We start from the raw sequence: 19,907 nt of genomic DNA, 5'->3' as shown, positions 1-19,907 counted from the left end.
AAAAACCATTTTTTCTTGCTTTTAATTTAAAAAAAAAATCTTGCATTACAATTTTAATCATTAAAAAAAAGCATCAAAGAATATGCTTCTTGCCCTACCCTGAAGTGCTACCTCTAATCAAAAGCTGAATGGGCAGTACTGTAGCAGTGATATTAATTTCCATTCACAGGTGCAAGGATTACTTTTCAAAGTAATGGTTGCAAGACAAAGATAAGGTAAAAGGCACATCCTTCCTGAGATGTCTGTGTTGAAACTACAATTGTATGTTTAACTGAAAAATTATGAAACTTGAATCACTACAATAGTTTCACAGTGGGAGAGAATGAGAAAAGTGTCGTCTTAGGAGTGTTTGCATTTCTTTCATTTTCAAAATGGTTTTAGGAAGCATTTTGTAAAGCGTATCCATTTCTAAAGCTTGCCAGTGATGGTGGTAAAATTTTAGTACTTTACGTATATGAAATAGTCATGGTTTTCTTTCCTCATCAGTAAGAACCTTTTTGTTATTACCGCACTGTTTGTTCTGTACCATATACCTGCAGTTCTGAAGTAACTCTAGAATGTGACATCTATCAGAGGTCTTCCCTATAAACATTATAACAAGCCACAGTGAGAGAAGGAACATTTTTTTGTGATAAAAATTGCATAGATTAAAAAAAAAAAGCCATTTTTCCAATGTAGCTTCAGCTTATGAAGAAGGAGAGGAAAGCCATCTACTGTGCAGATTGAGTCTCACCACCTGCTGCTCCTGGTGCTACTGGTACCTGCTGGTACCATTTTCTTTATGTGGTTAAGAGGAGAAATATATGAGTATATGAAACTAAATAGGCCATTGATTAGCACCTTATTCTAAAAATAGTGCGATCGAGTAATTTTCACACCCCTGAAACCTTTACGATGCTCTAACTGCATTTTGGCAGTCTTAGCTGAAACTGCTTTCCTTCCTTATGATTTTTCTTCTTAATGCAACTATATTAACCAGACAGTTTTATTTAGCAATATGGACAAACAAACCTATTGGAGTTCCTGCTTGTATTTCATAGCTGGATTTTTTTGATGGTGTCATTATATAATTGTTAATGACAGGAATGATTAACCCATAGTTGCCTGTTTATTATGTAAAACCTAGCTAAATCCATAGGGTAACGGAATTAATGGTAGATTTGCCAAACAAAAACTTGAGCAACAATGATTTTTAGAGCAGTATTTTCACTTTTAGTTATTGAACTAATAATGAAATTGTATGGGTTTTGATAAAAAAATTATCTTTACAGCAGACTACAAGATACCCATAGATTGTCTTTCTCTTATTTTATTCTCCAGGGTTGATTTTAATTTATTTAATTATTTATTAGCTCTGTTGTTACTGTTTCAGTTTTCCTGCCCTTCTTCAGTAGACGTGTTCATTAATGCAGAAGTATTTTAGTGCATTCTTGAAAACAAATATTAAATCTGCATGGTACAAACAGTTCTGATTTCGGTTCCTTATTTCAGGATACGGGCATAAAGCCAAGTGCTATAATGTGTACAGGTTCCTATGGTGAAAACAGTCAATTTAAGAATTGTAATTTAATTTAATTCTTTAGACTTTTATTTGACCAACTAATTTGTCACTGTTACTTGTTATTTCTGCTTTACTAGTCCGTACTGTGTTGTTCATTTTCATTTAAATACTCTTCAGAGTAAACATGGTAATGGTGGCAGATCAAATAGATATGCTCAGCCATTCAAAACAAGCGTCTCTCAAATTCAGGCTTAAGAGGTGCTGACAGAGAGGCACATCATTCTTCCCCGTGTTGCAGGGGAGCGTTGCTCTGCTGGTTCTGTGTTACTAGGCTCTCCTGTTAGCCCTAGTATTGCCCAGAATCTCCTCACTAAAAAGCTGAGGTCAAAACACCTCAGTTCACATGTCAAAAAGAGCTTAAGAACAAATTCTGAATCACAGCTAACAGGCCTAATTTATAGGGGTTTTTAGCAAATGAAAACCTGCTACCTTACCTCTTTATTAGTGTAAGTGGACTGATAGATAATTGGGGTGATATCTATTCTTTGTGACAGCTGAGAGAAGTGCTCATTGGGGCTCTTAGAAGGGGCAAGTTAAGATTAAGGGCCTGAATCTCCTTTTCTGCTTAGCCACAACCACAATGAAACCATTGTAATGTTGTTCCACTTTAGCAAAACCAGTATAAATAGAAGAGAAATTAGCTGATAATTCCTACCATCAGTATCCCCCGTAATTCTACCAATGGCTAGAAAAGTACGTTTTTACCTTTATTGACCTTTAAAAGTGTTTTACCTTTACAGAATCCTGATCTAATCGGTTCAGGTTGAAAAGACATTTTCCTGTCGTTCCTGTCTCTTATGTAGCATTCTTTATCTTTACAGTTCAAAGCTCTTTCCACAGTTGGTAACTATCGATGTCCCCTTTTCATAGCTGGAGGCACTGAAACACCAGAAGGGAGGTAGCTGGCCTCAGGTCACCCCGCAAGACAGTGGCAGAGCAGAGAGATGCATCCGAGGTCTTTTGAGTTCTCTTTCTGGATGTTGCTTGTCACTCAGCATTGTTTCATTGACTCACTGTCCTCAAAGAATTAAAAAAAACTTACATGAAATAAAGAACATCATGAGTGGAGGTAGCTTTAAAATGTCACTTTCTTTTCTAGGCATCGCCATCAATTAAATGTGATGTTTGTTGGAGGGCCAAATGAAAGGAAGGATTATCATATTGAAGAAGGAGAAGAGGTAACCTATAGGCTATGTATATTTTGCTGCTTTAATTGATCTATAATGATTAAAATGCAGCTACTTTTGAAGCTACACATCAGCAATGCCAGGCTTGTGATGTTGTATTTATTAGATCTATTCAAAGACTTAAACAGAATCATTCACCAGAACCATACACCATCTGTGCATTTCCTTTGAAACAAACACATGAGATCAGATCTATTTAGCTATAATTCATTTCCAAGGGGAAACTAGATAAAATGTTCTGACACATTAAAATGTCTCATTTCAACATTTTGGAACAAAACTTTGGAAAGGTAATGATATTTTTAAAGTGATACTTTGTTGCAGAAGATCGGTCTATATTTCAAAAGTAACTTGAAATTCCAAAATAAAAATAAATTATTTTGATTGGTTTGAAATTATATTTTTCTGAACTTTGTGAAAAACATCAGCATTTTCAGCTTTCATTCAGGTTTGGAAGGTTGAAGAATAGAGTCTCTAAACATTTTTCAAATCAGTCCCCTTTGCTGCACATCTTCTGTATCAAAAGAAAGCCATCCCACCGCTTTGAGTTGTGACTAGCCATTGTGCCAAATGCAGAATATAGGAAGAAAGAGTAGAAACCTATCAAAATTGTAACAGCTTACACCTACTTTGTTAACTGCCTTTTTCCTGGAATAGTCTGCTTGGCCTGAGGACTCCTCTGAGTCAGAGGTATCACAAATGGCTCTGAAGGAACACTAAGGGAAAGGGGACACTAGAGGCCTGCCACTAAGGATTTCAGGATGGGAGACAATTTGCCTTGCTTCCCAGCAGAGTAATTTAATTTCAGGGAATTCCAGTAAAACTTGGCCACCTAATTTTAAGTACCTTTGGAAACCCAAGCCTAAGCATCTACATAGTTCAAGGCAGAAGTGAGTCAAGTTCGATAAATCCTTTTAAAAAGAAACAAAAATTTGCGTTTGCTTACCATTGAATCATTTCTCACAAAACCAACCCAACCATTTCATAACAGCCTTCATTAACTCTCTGTTATAATTGTGCTGTGCAGGTGTTTGTAGTCATCATAACCGCACCACTCTGAAAGCGTGGATGCTACCTTCTCACTGTCTGACTCCTGCTTGCTTTGGATTGCCACCACAGCCTCACAGCCCACCCGTGGCTGTGGGCACAGGCATGTCTGTCACCTACCAGGTTACCCAACAGGTGCCATGATGTCCCTTCTCAGCGGCCACGCAGGGGGAGCTCTGGCAACGGCCAGGACCATGCCATCAGGTTGCTTGGGCTGGGAAGGAGGCAATCCAGGTCCCAGGGCAGCGCGTGTGAAGTGATTGTTGCTAACCAGGAGAATTTAGCATCCATCATCTATTTACAAGAAAATTCCAGAGATACTTAGCTGGGGAAAACAAAATGTGGAGCAATCGCATCTGTAGGATGACTGCTCAGAAAGCACTGACAAGAATAGCTAATCTCTATGCTGCTGTTATGGTTTATTGTTGAGTATTATATGTTAGATTAAAAAAGAGTGAGTGAATTTTCTTATCGAGGTTAATGACATCAAGGTTTGGCAAAGCATAAAACGAAGGTACATATGGAAGTTAACAATTCCGTATCATTTTTTCTGCAACTTAACCTTTTTGGTTTTATACAATTAATTTATTTTCTTGCTCTGAAGAATACATTAGAGCTATACACTAAGAGAGGAACACACAAAAATGAGCTGAAGTTTAACCGGTACAATAGCCTGCACTACAATATAAAACATATTGTATTTTTTTTTCTGTTCCTTACAATCTTGCCTCTCCCTGCATCTCCCAGTTCATAATGGATTATCCTTGGTCCCCAACCCATTCCTGTGCTGTTTAATTTTTTTAAAATGTATCTCCTCCTCCCCTTCAATCAAAATGAAAGTTAGATAATTTGTCTCTTTTTTTTTTTTCAAGATTTTCCTGTATTTGAAAAGAATTTGGCCTGCCTTTAATAAGCCTAAACCCATTATATGACTTTCCAACAGTATAGAAAGTTAGCCGTATCTGTAAAGGCATAACTTACATCAGTATGCACCAGTATAGTAAATTATTACTAATTCAACTGGCTACAAGATTTTTTAGGTATCAGTACATCCTCATTTACATGGATTATTTGCTCATTAGCAAATTTCCCACAATTACTCAGCAACCAAAAATGGAAACATAAAATTCCTATCAGATAGTAAATTGGCAATATACACATCAGAAGCGTTATCACTTACTTATCAGTTTAACATATGGGCCAATTTTGTCCCCTTTTATGGAGGTACAATATAGTCATAGACTGCATTTTACCATAGCTTTTTATCAGACACATTTGCACCTTCCTGTGATCTAATTTAGATCCATGTTTTTCATTAGAGAAGAATTATGAGGCAGAGAGTATCCTAGTAAAAGGTCATAGTCCTAAATTAGACTTGGGATTAAAAAAAAAAAACATTTAAAACCATGTTCAGCTCATTATTTTGGCAGGCAAAAGGTCATTTATAGTTCTGAGTGATAATTTGAAAGATAAACTATATAGGCCTACTGTTAACAGGCCAAATCATGAATGTAAAACCCCATAAATCCTTTATGCAAATTTAGCTGATGCTATTCTACTGTATTATTCTGATAGCAAAGAAGTGTTGGTTTAGAAAAGAAAATTAAATTTAGGATTGTTTATATCTGTTCACTCATTATTGCATGCCTGTTATCACCCGGCTTACAGTATGTCCTGTGGCACAACTTGTGCTTGTCAGCCTGCAGTTCACAGCAGCAAGGGGTTCACATGCAGAGATAAGGGCTTAGGAGCATCCTTCTGCTCCTGAGCTGTTCTCTGTTGGCGCTGTTAATGTGCAGGTGTATCGGGAAGATCAGTTCTGACTGGCTAATTATGAGAAAAAACGGAGGCTTGATTTGGACTCTCTTCAAAACTTTTTAGGATCGTCTCCTGAACAGTCATTTATGCTAAAACGACAGCTAGTCTCGCACAATTTTTTTCCTCCTCTCAACAAGCAGGAGTTTCCTAAATATGTAACTCGAAATTTTCTTCCTTCTTAGTTTTGTCTCTACTGCTTCATTTCCATCTTAATTTTCTATGCACTACTTATTTGCCATCCTTCTGCACAGAAGTACTGCCTCATACCTGAGACATTGTTTTTCATTGGACAGGTTTTATAAGGAGCCAAATCAAGCTGCACTTTACCAGAGATAAACCATTCACATCCTTTGGCTTGACTTTACCACTATGTCATAGTCATTCTTTTTCCTATTTGTAAATGTTAAGTTCCCCCTTGCTCCCTTCTCCATCAGGACAGAGATGCAGTCAACAAACATTTACTTGGACGTTCTCTGCCTCTAAATCAGACTCATTCTAAAATGAAACTGCATTGCTTTGGGAAATGCATCTTCTGTTGAAACATGGCAAAAAACCTGCTGTGAGAATGCACCTTTATAGCTATATGGACAAAACTTTCTTAATATGCACTGAAATGAAAGTGTTTGTGCTATATAGCTAGTTTTGTCAAGAGAGCTTTGGATTACATGGACTAGTAACTACTAGTCTTGTGTAGTCAACTTGATGAGACCAGTGAAAGCTTCTGTGGTGGTCCTGACATGATGCTCAACCCCTCACGGCTATGGGATAGCAGGTGCATCCCAGGTACCAGGGAACAGTCCTTGACATACCTTTGTGTCTTGAACTTTTCATCATACAGTAGTATTTGTGACAAGAAGAGTTTCGGCGCTTACACAGTTCACGGACTTCATGGTGTATTTACTGCATTTTTGCTTACTTGCAAAGCCTGAGGGGGAAAAAACCCTTCTAATCTTATCTTATAAATTCATTATATAACTTCCAAAGAAATAAGGTAAGTGAAAACTGAAGGGAACTGTATATTTTGGAGGAAGTTAATGACAGACAAAACCCATAATAACAAAGCTTAGCTATAGTAAAAGAATTTCAGATTTTATTTACTGCATCATGTGGGCTGCTTTGGGGGAAAGTGAGATATGCTAACAGCTAAATCTAGGATCACAAAAGTAGTTCAGCTCCTGTCTCTTTACCCACTTCAGACCACCACTTAAACACAATGAATCTCCGCTAGCTGACTTTGATTTCTTAACAATTTATATTCTGATGTTGTGTCTACATAAAACAGTGCAGTTCCATGCAGAGAAATTCAAATCAGCCTTTCATCTACCACCTGCAACACATTTGCATTGGCATAATATTCTGCTTGGTTCTAAAAGCCCTGCTTCTCACTGTGCTGTGCGTATTTTACCCTAAGTTTCTGCACTCAGCATCTAGGTTATTTCCTATGGATAGAGCCACCTAAGTACTGATGCAGCCCCACAGATCAGAGCCCTTACGCTGCAGTCCTAAAGAGGACTCTCAGAACAGAAATTCCCTCTCCTTTGATCATCTTGGCCAATCTCTTCAGCTTCTCCTAGCATATTTACATGGCCTGATTGAGATATAGCAACATCTTGCTCTGAAACATGATACAGATTTGGTCTTGTCTGCCGCAGCTCATCTGAGTTTTCTAACCTGAGTTCAATTTCTCTTTTTCTCCCCCTCACACACACACCACAAGTAAGACTTGACTCCAGTTTCTGACAAATTACCTGCTTAAATGAAGCCTGACCCCTTCTTATAGCGTATGCTGCTCTCTAGTCAGCATGCTTTTGAGAAACTCTTCCCTAGCAGCTCAGTTCTCCCTTTGCATTGTATGGGGATATGGATGCCTAAGAAGGAGGGGAAAGGGGCTATGTGAGCATTCCAGTAGCTAGTTTTGTGGTGCTTATCTCCCAAATAAAACTGAGAACGTGAGCTGCAACAAAGCAAGACAAATCTTTTTGCTTATTTACATTTAACCCCCCCCCATTCATCTGGTGGAAACTCCTTGAATATTTTACTAAGAAACAAAGATCCTATTACAAAGTAATAAGAGAGATGATCCTTTTGCATCAGAAAGAGATTGTGTCTTCAGAAATAAGTTTGCTGCATAAAATTGTTGGGATGAGTTTGGGGTAGTATTCAGGTTTCACAGATGACATGTAAATGAGCAGAGTAAAAAAAAAATCAAAACACCACAACATCATTTTCTCTACCTTCCTCATCTGTTTGCCTTCCAGACTTCTGATGGCTGAAAAGCCTTGTGATGAGAGAGGGAGAAAATTGTTTTTCTGTGCTCAAATACATCAGTCACCACTGAAGTCTGGAAAACACCCAGGCTCTACTCCCACGTCAGAATTTGATTTGCTCTGCAAATTAATTTAGTGCTTAGCAATCTGACAAGCAGTACAAGCCAGGGTATGCCAAGTCAGGGCCTAATCCCAGAAGTAGCTGAGCAATCCCAAATTCCACTTTCAGAAGCAGTCAGCACTCAAAGTACACTGCAAATTGCAGGTATCTTTACAGGTCTATGAATAAGCTCTCAGCTACAAAAGCCCTCACAGAGCTCTGGGCTCCTACATCTAGGCAGAGTTTGATATCAAAGGTGAATCTAAATTAGATTACATACATTGTTGTACATAATATAAAATAGACTTGTTTTTTAATTGGCCTGTACAAACCAATTAGAAACACTGTGTTCCTCCCCTGCTACATGCTTCCTTCTTTACTCTGCTAGGATACACATACTTGGATGAAGCAGCAACACAATTCTCACCACGTGAATATGGTGGGGATGATAGTGCTCTTTTTAAGGTAGTATCCACACTTTCTACTACCCTGTTGAAATTAATTCCTACCAAGACAAGCAGCTTCAGTAATGCTTCCACTGAAGGCAACCTCTCTGCATCTCCACCTATTGTCTCCAGAAATGTCTGCATAATTTATTTTATGAGTCTTCATAACCGAGTGAAATACCCGTTTGCAGTCTTGACAATGATTCAGCACTGGTCATGCTGCCTTTCACTGCAGCTTAACACAATACTACCAGGTTTGAAGCATGCTCAGGAAGGGTGAAGCAGACTAAGGAAGGAGGATGTAATTCTCCTACAGTAAAGAGAATTTAAGGAAAATTAAATGAGTCAAAAAAACCCTCTCAATATTAAGGGCCTTTCAGTTTAGTTTTCATAGGTATAACTGCAGTTTTAATGATCATATTGAGCAATGTTATGAAAAAAAGTTATGCTTAGGGTAAAGAATGCCTTCTAGGTGGCTCATAACTTCTAGAGGCAAGGTGAGAAACAATAAGAGGAAGTGTTTTTAGTGTAATCATAACAAGAAGATGCCACATAGTAAGCAAGAAAGCTAAACAAAAGGCAGAAGTCTGCAAAATGAAAGGAAGAAAAGAAGGAGGTATAAAAAAAAAAATAAATAAGCACGTTTAGTAACAAAAGGGATAAAAAGACACATGAACAACCTTTGTTTCTTCCTTGAGCCACATTTTTCACCCAGAAAGACAAATCCATGTCCGATTTTGACCTATTATGCAGTAGCAGTGTACAAAGCTAGGCTTCTCTGGAAGGAGATATAGATATAGATATAGATATATTACATGTAACGAGTTCTTGTCATTAATAAGATGCTAATAGAGTGAAAATGTTGCACATTTCCTCAGTTTTCAGTACTACTGTGGAGAATGGATACCAGATTATCCCAGTAAAAACAGACCAATTAGGAAAGCTTATATTTTCAGGTGGCATGAACTCTACTGACTTACCATCTATCTATATGCATACATATTTGTGTATATACATACATATATATAAGTGGGTGCACACACCCACAGACACCCCAGTACCTCCTTACTCAGGCCTTGATTTTTCCAGGAGATACTTAGGGAAAGGTTAGATTTTCCCAGAAGGCAAAGCTCAGTCAGTATTTATAAAAAAACCCCAAACATTCTAGCAAAAAGACAGTACAATACTGTATTGCCAAACTGTCCTGTGAAATGGGCATGGACTGTAACCTACTGAGATATTAAACAGTTGATAGTTTTCTTGATAAAAGTTCAGGGTATAATATAAGCACAGCAGTAGATTTAGTAATTACTGCCACTTGTATTAATCACAGTTATATCAGATGATTTATGGATGACTGAAGCACTCAGACATTTTCAAAAAAAAGTTTTGAAGAATAGACCATAATTTGCAGTGAAAGGTACTATTTAAATTCAGTCAGAAAAACACTTTTATTGACACTGTGTAGCCCACCTTGTTCCTCCTTCCCCATTGCAAAACAATTCTTTTAATTCAAAATACAGCGTTCAAAATCTTTCCTTATGACTGTGATGCTCACCTACTGAACTGGATGGCCCCTTTCCCCTCTCCAGTCTTTCATGACCAGAAAGTTTGCTTAGCTGCATGATTCATGGTCACAAGCAGAATAAAATTCTGCCTCTGTTGTCCTTCCCTTCATCTACATATCCTGTGCGTGTGTTCAGTAATGGCTCCCTCAGTAGTTATAGGGAAGGTAACACTCCAAAGCTCAACATTTCAAGAAGGATCTTTCCATTTCAGCATTACCAGTGCCATATTGCCAATGGCCTGTGTGATAATCCATCAGGATCTTACGGTCCTAGATGAGTCTTTTTTGAAATGAAGGAGAGATCATTTCCCCACTCAAATCACTTTATGTTGTACAATGAGCAGTTAGCCCTGCCCAGCGTGCTCTGTAACGGGGGCTACTATAGCATTTTTTACAGTCATTCAGTAGCACCAAAGAAAATGACAGGAAAAGAACCTGGGGAGATGGAGTGCAAGGAGGATAAGTAGCATGGCACTGTGGCCATCTAGACAAGAGTTATAATTTACCCATTGTGATGTGTCTGGCATAAGGTGAACTTTTCACTCATATAAGAGCTCTCAGCATGAGCACTTTTCCAGTACATCTTCAGTTGTCTCTACTGTTTCATTCCCTTGGCAGCATATTTATTCTTTGTTAAGTTCATAGAGGTGTTTCTTGAATTCTCAGGGCTTGAATTAATATTTCAAAACTCTTTTGGAAATAATCCTGACTAAAAAAATTGATTAAGCTCTTCTAATGTTGGTAAAGGTTAAGTGGTGGTGGGGGCGTTATATACTTCCGTGGTTTCTTCTTTCCCCTATTTATTTTCCATTTTGCCAAAATTGTAGTGAATTACTATAAATAAAATTATTTTCACTATACTTCTAACTTTTAATCAGGTTTCAATTTCACCTACACTAGCAATTATATGAATTAATCTCTTTGGTTTCTAGGTATGGCAAACAGAACATGGAAAGCATATAGAAGCTTGGCAGAGAATGGTGGAAAAGTTGACTTTTGGAAGTATTATTGCTCTGTATTATAGAAAATGAGGAACAATGTGCCCATTATTCTAGGTCAAAGAGACCTGCTTACAGATCATAGCACAGTTCTGCCATAAAACATGAGGCTAGGTCTGCGCACCTCAGAGCTCCCCCAAAGCTACTCTGAAAACAGACTTGTGGAAAGGTCACTGAGGACAGAATTATGGGTTCAGTGGTTCTGTCCTTATACACGCTTCAAATGTAATCCTTTTACATTTACATGCACAGTAGGAAGAGGATCAGCTGTTGCTGGACTTTGAGGGTATCCACAGAAATAAAGCAGAACAGCTTCCAAATGGGCAATTATTCCCAAATGAGAAAGCTTCATAAAAAAAAAAAGAAAAAAAGAAAACATGCACCCAAAAAACTTGTGAGCTTATTTGGAAAAGTGATATTTAGTTTGACTGAATACAATAGTGAAGACCCTGCTACATCTGAAATGAAGCTTTATATACAATGTAATTAACAGATGTCTAAACCATAACGTCCCAACCTACAAAGTAGTAAAGACAGTGCGACGGAAGTCCACTGGGTTCACAGAATAGCTCTAAAAGCAGTTATAGACCTCTTAGACTGTCAAATGCATGTAAGATAATGGAAATAATATATATTTAGTAATGCTTTCAAAAGCAACAAAGGTTGGAAGTCATTTATTGTTAGAAAAAATATGTAAATATTTGCAATTACAGATTGAATGTATTTATACATGTATCCTTTATATACAGAATATGAAGTACAGAATGTTTTGGAGTAGTTGCCTTAATGTTATTTTCCTATTCCTTCAGCTGTTTTACCAGGTTAAAGGAGATATGTGTTTGAAGATAATTGAAAATGGGAAACAAAAAGACATTGTCATCCGAGAAGGGGAGGTAAAACAGGGTGATTTTTCTGTTATTGTTGTACATAGGTATGTTAAGTGAATATTTTATGAACTATTTAAAAGTCAGTTTATCCCTGCTGTGCAAGAGATTGCATCACAATAAAAAAAAAATCTTCAATGCAGTATAGCAAATTCCATGTAATTAACAGCAAACTACAGTACACTGTGTTCAACATCTCATTATTTCAATAACAGATAAAAATCTCTCTGAGCATTTAGGATACCCATTCAGATAGTCAGGAATATACTGAGAGGATTTCTTATTCCCCTGAATGGCATGGAATCTGCCATGTGAATTCATGTGGATCAGTCTTTTATTTACATATTTTTAGGTACTGTCCTGGTTTCAGCTGGGATAGAGTTAATTGTCTTCCTAGTAGCTGGTACAGTGCTGTGTTTTGAGTTCAGTATGAGAAGAATGTTGATAACACTGATGTTTTCAGTTGTTGCTCAGTAGTGTTTAGACTAGAGTCAAGGATTTTTCAGCTTCTCATGCCCAGCCAGCAAGAAGGCTGGAGGGGCACAAGAAGTTGGCACAGGACACAGCCAGGGCACCTGACCCAAACTGGCCAACGGTGTATTCCATACCATGGGACGCCCCATCTAGTTTAGGAACTGGGAAGTTGGGGGGCAGGGATTCGCCGCTCAGGGACTGGCTGGGTGTCGGTCGGCGGGTGGTGAGCAATTGCCCTGCGCATCATTTGTACATTCCAGTCCTTTTATTACTACTGTTGTCATTTTATTAGTGTTATCATTATCATTATTAGTTTCTTCTTTTTCTATTCTATTCAACCATTCTTATCTCAACCCACGAGCTTTACTTCTTTTCCCCTATTCTCTCCCCCATGCCACGGGGGAAGGGTAGTGAGTGAGCGGCTGCGTGGTGCTTAGTTACCAGCTGGGGTTAAACCACAACAGGTACATACTGCCCACCCACCCAAACACACCACTAAGCAAACTGCCTAGAACTTAGAAAGTTAAAAGATTCAACTATTTTCAGCCTTCTTTAGTCCTCACAGCTAGCCTTCACAACCATCACAATACAAGAACAGCTTTAAAGAGCAATTTATGGATAAAATGTATCCAGCTGCACTCAGTTGTTTTTCCTTACAGTAGTGGACTTGCTAAAGCATACATTGCAGTGTTCTTAATGAGTGCATGACTAAGTATTTTACTTGGTGTTATTACAAGTTATTAGATGTGCTACAACTGCCACTCATTGTCACAAGCTTGAACTGTACTCAGTCTTTGAAAGTATTATTAGGTCTAGTGGGGCCAGCCTTTAAAATGGAAGACATATTAGATCCAATAGCTTGATGTCATTAGAAGTATTACAGCATTTTCAATGAAGAAACAGATCTACATTTTCAAACCTACAGACAGTGAGAGAGTCTGGTAATACACTTCTCACTGGAGAAGTACATTCAGCTGAGATCTTGGCAAGTACCAGAACCATTAATGAAAAGGAGTGCACAATATCCTTAGTGGGAAGACTGACACTAGACCTGGTGAGGCACTATCATTAGCTCTGTTTTGTAGACAGACTTGCCCAAACTTGGCTAAGAAATCTGTAGCACTGAAGAACAGTACAGGCTTGTACCACCTTCCTACATAGTCAGATAGCTGCTAGAAAAAGGTTTATTCTCAAACTTCAGCAATAGACTTCTCCCAACCTAATGTTGTCTATTCACTTTGTCACTTGCATGAGTAAGTAGCCCCTCATATTTGTTAATTATTTCTGAAGAGAATAACACTCCTCATCATGCAATCACAGGTGCTTACTGTGTTGGAGGGATACATGTAGTTGATTAGTTTAGACATTTTCTGGAGGTGACAACAAACTTGCTTTTTATTTCTGTTTCTGCTACTCAGAAATTGCAGTAAATTTATAAATTCCAGATGAGTAACTGGTTAGATTTTAATTTCAGTTGTGTCCAGCAATGATGATCAAACCAGGAGGAAAGCACCTGACTGCCATAAAAGCAGTGCTGATTGCAGTCAGTGGTCATCATTCACTGAGAAAGCAAGAAACAGTATCTGCTGGGCTGTTGGTACCAAAGTGGGTGCAGCTGCAGAGGAGGAACACAAGATCAACAAAGAGTAGGGGAAAAGTGGGGCAAGGAGCAGAGGGGTTTGTGGGTTGGGGGGCGGAGGAAGGACAACACAAAGAACAAAGACTTCCTGACACTGATGCTTTCCCATTTCTTTGAACAGATGTTCCTCCTACCTGCTAGGATACCTCATTCTCCTCAGAGATATGCAAACACTGTGGGTCTTGTGATTGAGAGGGAAAGATTAAAGACAGAAATTGATGGGCTCAGGTGAAGTATAAACTGTTGGCTAATCTGTTAGGATTTGTAATATAAACTAATTTCTCATGTCAATACAATACTGTATTTTACTTTCCTGATAATTTATCAGATTCACCCTGGCAATTTTGTACTAATTTTATCCACACATCTATTTACCTATGCATACATAAACAGAGATCTCATTTAGCATTTGATTTAGTTAAACAAGGAACATGTTGAAATGTCTTAAATGCATGCTGTGTTTATAGCTATCTACTTATGTATTGCCTACTACTATCATCATAAGTTTTAAAATCTCAGAGCTCTGTAACAACACAAACCAAAAAAGACTTTTTTTTAATCGATTCCGGCAAGCAGAACATTAATTCCTTTGTAAGCGCTGAAATAAAAAAGATGAAGAGGAGCTTTCTTGGCACGTATGCAGGAAGCTGGGAACAAAAGTCAGTTTTCCTTATGCTAACCCGTCTACATTGTACACACCTCTGCCTAGCTTTTACTGCCTTATGCGAACAACATCTTCAAAGAAATGAGAGGTTTACTTTGTATTCTAGTAGGAGCAGGACTAAGCCTTGTCCTGTGGTCATACAGAATTCATAAGTCTAAGAAGGCATGTCACAGCAGTAACATTAGCCAAGTTAGAAAAGCTGGTTTGATATTAACCAGATACAACTGACCAAAGAGAGTTTACAGCTATTCATGTAATTTATAAAGATTTGAAACTGTGGTAATATCTGTAATGTACTGTTTCTGTCCTTTTGCCTACAGTTTTGTTGTATGGGCGGTACCACAGCAGGAAGATTACAAATATGTGGAGCTAGAAAGATATGCTTTTTCATTCAAACAAAAAAGGCTAAAGAAAGAAATAAGAAACTAAGAAAGGGACCATTAAAAAAACCCACACCTGATTGGATTCCAAGCTAAAGACAAATTCAGTTCACTTAAAACATTGTTCATCTATGCACTTGTCCCTTTTTTTCCTTTCATTGCAGGTCTGTGGATTATGAGCACTTACATTATTAAAAAGATATCTTGAGCTAGAAACAATTGGCCAGTGATTCAGATAACTATGCTTATTTGTAATAAAGGAACATAAATAGCTTTAGGTAACTAAGTAAAATAACCTACCTTGTACATGAGGTCTGTGAATGGTATCAGTTAGATGCTGAATGCCTTTTTAGGGATCCCAGGTAGATCTAGAGATTTGCACTCCATTATAGTCATGCTCTTGTGGAGAAATTAAACTAAAAGCTACCATATGGTTTGCAGGTGGAAAAAATAATTGGATTAACAAAGCACATTCTTAATTGAAAATATCAGGTGCCTGAAAATAAATCACTCGGAGGTTTTTAGTGCCCTTGTTTTCACATTGGCATGATGAACAGACACCTGAAGTTTTGGAAGTAAACAATCAAGTCATACTTTTGAACCTACATTGTCTCTCTGTTTGCTCCTGGGAGAGATGGGGATTTATAACCAGAACCTCTAATCTTCTCAAACTTTTTTTCACTCCCAGCCACCTGCAGCAAAGACTCTACAAAAGGAAGTCATAATAACCTTTGAAGTATGCTGACTCAAGGTCTAATATTACGTTACTGTTCCATTATTTATCATGCCTACAAGCCTCAGTCATAAATCAGAGCCCCCAGCATGCCAATTATTGTACAAGTGAAGAATAAGTAGCCTGCCCCAGTGTTTCAGCCTAAGTAATGATTACATGCTTTGTACTATAAGAAAAATGCACTAGCTAATCTTAATCCTATGGCAAAGAAGTACAGAAACAACTAGTTTCTGTATTAGATGTTAGTTGTGTGGTTGGATTCTTTAACACCTAATAAGGTGCAGAGTCCTTCCCAGGTGCAAAGCCTTTTCCCAACTGAGACATTTGTAACATCTCTCTTCTCTGTAGATTCTCTGTGTTCAATATTTGTGCTCAAAGCACAGCTTTTTCCATATTGGAGGCATTAATAATATTACTCTCTTCTGAGTACCCTGTTTTTGCAAAACTTGAGGAGCCACGATGCTCTTAGAAAGTTTCTGGACAATATATATATAGATACATAAGACAGACATGAATATACAAATATGCACAGTATAATTACATAAGCCTTGTTTCCCTCTTCAAACACACATTCCAGTGGCTTTAACCCAAAGGACATATAGAACCTGTTTACAAGCAGTTGCAATCTGAGTGACCGTACTTAAGCATCACTCCCTTGCCAGTCTATGCAGTCTTTTTTAAACCTGTAGGTAAATTCTATATTTGCCATTCCATAGATTACAGCAACCTTGACCTGTTGATCTCAGCACAATATTTATTTGTTAAGACATAAAATAATGCAAATGAAGCACTAAGTTCCTCTTCAGAGGGGTGACCTAAACAACATTTACCAAGTTTATGTAGCTGACAACCATCTATTTTTTGCAAACAAGTCCATAAGCTACCTTGTTTTCTTAACAGTCCATGCATGGGCAATAAGCAAGCTGAGTCTCTTAAATATGAGCATTTATCTCATAGCTGCATGGAAGCAGTTACTGGAAATGGTATTTGGGGCCAATTATTTTTTTCAGTAACTACATCCAAAGTGAGAGTAATTGGTCCCAAGGGACTGTGTCACCAATCATTTCCAGGATTAAATCTGGAAAGTTTGCTGAAGGAATTTGGTGACTTATCTGTGGTTGATCAGCAGAACTACAAGGCCCTCCATAGAAGTTTCAGCACCCCACCCACCATGTCAGCTAACCAGGGAGACAGAAAGCTTCCCTAAATAACCATTCTTCAGAATAAAGTACACCAGGCTTGAGAATAACATGCTCTTACACAACATCAAGTAGCTATTTTCTTGAAAAGACTGAAACTGCATGATCACTTAGTTAATAAAAGGATTGACTAATGTTTTTACTTTGTCAGATACTATGTTGGAGAATCAACTAATGTTCTCTTTGAAAAATGGTTCCACTGTGAAGATCTCGGCACTCAACTTACACCAATAATTCAACAGTAAGCTTTTTTCTGCGTAAATTTTAAAAGAATGGTTAAAATGATCTAATAGATCATCAGTCTGTGATTTACATAGTTAATTTTCTATTTATGCTGCATTTTACATAGACTTGTTAAAAAGTTAATTGCTGCTCTACAAATTTTTAATCATATCTTGTACACCCCAAACCCATTAAATCAGATTAAAAAACTATTAAAATCAAGTGTTCCTCACATCTATCTGGAACATAGTTTTTGAACAAGTAAAAGCACCCTGCTGCAAAGTGCAAAAAGAATTGAATGAAAAATTAACACAGAATTAAATGAAAATAACACTGAATTGATGGTAGGTTAACTAGGTAAAACGCTTGCCTTAAGGCTTCTTTCACTCTTGCCTTAATCTAAGTACTTTTAATCAATATTATTCACGAATAATCAGTACTGTAGCAAATTTGGTAGAGGGCTGCTTTCTAGGAAATGTGTGAATGTCATCAATTAACTAATCAATTTGTTAAACAGTTGCTAAAGTTGAACAAGGAAATTGTTTAGTGACACGAATTTTGGAGGACTTTCGGACAAACCCTCTGTCAATAAAATAGGTATAGCCCTGCTGATACATGTGATAGTAGCTAAGGATCTGGCACATCCATTCTCAGCACAAAGCATAATGGCTGGTATTACTGCTTAGTCTTTGTTAACCTACAGAAGATGAACATGACTTTTTACTAGCATTTAAATGTTTATTATTCCAGGTTTTTCAATTCAAGACAATATCAAACTGGAAAACCAAACCCAGGTAATGCAAATTAATTTCAGAATTAGAACAATTACTGTACCTGATTGAATAGCAATGATTCTCTCCACAAAATGACTAAGTTTCTGTTTTTCTTTCTGATTATGTAAATTAAAGTTACTTTGGAAAGTAATTCTTTTCATTACCCCAACCACAAATAAAATCCATATACATGATTACCCACAGCATCTTGGCTGTTCATGTGATGCCATCGTAATGACCTATCAGGTAACTGTACAGTGTGAAATCTCAATGTCTCTATCCTTGCATGCCATTCAAGTCTTATACTAACAAAATTTCATTTCTGACTGTGCAGAATGAGATTTCTGTGAGTTGAATATACACTCTATACCTACTTGTACTCTTTTACCTATAACTATACACTGCGATCTACTCTTGGGGAAAAAAAGGACACCTAGAGAAAGACAGATAGTTTTAGTTCATGTAGGGTCTGATCCATTTAACATTTTATTTCCATGCTGTCTTGCCCTATTTTTTATTTTGCCTCTGTTTGTGGATAGCGACTGCAACTTCCACACTTGAGCAGATACTCCAGTTGTAACTTGACTCTTGAGTCTGCTGGGCAGAGACATAGAACATAGGGGGAGTGACTGTTAAAACTAATTTATTAATATCTTTAGGAATCAGATCTCTCAAACATGATGGTTGCTTTCTGTAAGGCAACTGACGTCTCTATTGCAAGGATACTTGCAACAGCACCTTCAGCGGGAAACTTGGTTTGCTGAAATCTTACAATCCTGTTGGCCTACAGCTCTACATGATCATCCAGGATGTGCATGATCCATTGCTATTAATGTAAACTATGTGCAAAATACCACCCACCTGTCTTAACTAGGTCCAAAAGACTACACTATGTGACCATTTCTGCATCTGCAGGAACAGTTTCTACAGACTATTTGCAAGTGTTTTAGTTGGGTGCAACCTGGTCAGTTCTGCTGCAGGAACTTCAGGAGAGTCTCCATGAGATTGCCAAGTTCTTAATTGACACATGGAAACATACAAATCAGCATAAGCACAGCAGGAGCTTCCTGTGGGATCTCCAGGACAGCCTGAGATTGCCACCTGGAGAGTTCCTGCACGAGTTAGCCAAATGCTGTTATGAAGGCCAGCAGTTCAGTCAATCCCATTGCTCAACTAGGTTTGTTGTTTCAAATCAGTCTGTTGTCTCATTTATGCAGATGACTGACTGGGGGACATCCAGCACCAACCAGGAAATTTATGGCTCAGGTGCACTGCATGTGCACACATGCACAGCCGTAATACCCAGCTACGTTACTTTTACAACTACATGACAAACTTGAATGCCATCCTTCAGTCATACCCATAACTTAAGTTCCATAGCTCTTGCCACAAGTTAAAGACAAATTTTAGTTCCCCTCTCTAAGAGTTTTTTAGAACCCGTTGTCCTTAATCTCCATATTCATTCCCAAATGTCATAAGAAAGGTGATTTTTATTAATTACTCTAATAGAGACAAAGGTTCTAGTGAAACATTATATCCACATCTATCCTATTTCTCAGCTTGATACTCACCATTAAAATGTCACTGCCCGCCATGTCAGTCAATAATGGAACAAAGTTCTTACTCAGATCCTAAAATCAGGTAAAGATATTTTTTGCATGAGCATCACCTTTCTTAAAAATGGTTGACAAAATCACTGTCACCAAAATGAAAAGTTCACAGAAGAGTCCTATGTATGGGATTGCAACCTTACAAGCCCTTGCAGTCAGGAAACTGTAAGCCAGCCAGAAACCCTGCCTGAAAGACTTTGCAGCTGAACCAGCTTTTGGCATTGGCTCTCTGACACACCATCAAAATGTATTTATTTTAATTTGTGCTTATTTTAATTGGAGTACATCACCGGTGTGACATGTTTGGGTGTTGATGGGGGGTTTTTTGTTATTTGGGG

At 37.8% G+C, this 19,907-nt stretch overlaps 1 protein-coding gene across 3 annotated transcripts in view; it reads left to right on the top strand.

Annotated features, from left to right (window-relative positions):
* HAAO (3-hydroxyanthranilate 3,4-dioxygenase) overlaps positions 1–19,907 on the top strand; it is a 35,956-nt gene that overhangs the window by 1,058 nt on the left and 14,991 nt on the right. Inside the window, exons 2-7 of one of the 3 annotated variants that reach the window (XM_069800250.1) lie at positions 170–215; positions 2,661–2,739; positions 11,801–11,884; positions 14,110–14,216; positions 17,116–17,205; positions 17,937–17,980. In XM_069800250.1, the coding sequence (XP_069656351.1) occupies positions 2,683–2,739; positions 11,801–11,884; positions 14,110–14,216; positions 17,116–17,205; positions 17,937–17,980 (382 nt within the window). In that variant the 5' untranslated portion in view covers positions 170–215; positions 2,661–2,682. The remainder of the gene's footprint in view (positions 1–169; positions 216–2,660; positions 2,740–11,800; positions 11,885–14,109; positions 14,217–17,115; positions 17,206–17,936; positions 17,981–19,907) is intronic. The other 2 variants (XM_009913662.2, XM_069800249.1) reach the window with 2 other exon arrangements.

The sequence above is a fragment of the Haliaeetus albicilla genome, chromosome 13, assembly GCF_947461875.1.
Source record: "Haliaeetus albicilla chromosome 13, bHalAlb1.1, whole genome shotgun sequence".
In the NCBI taxonomy this organism is placed as follows: domain Eukaryota; kingdom Metazoa; phylum Chordata; class Aves; order Accipitriformes; family Accipitridae; genus Haliaeetus; species Haliaeetus albicilla.
This window is presented reverse-complemented; position numbering and strand designations above follow the sequence as displayed.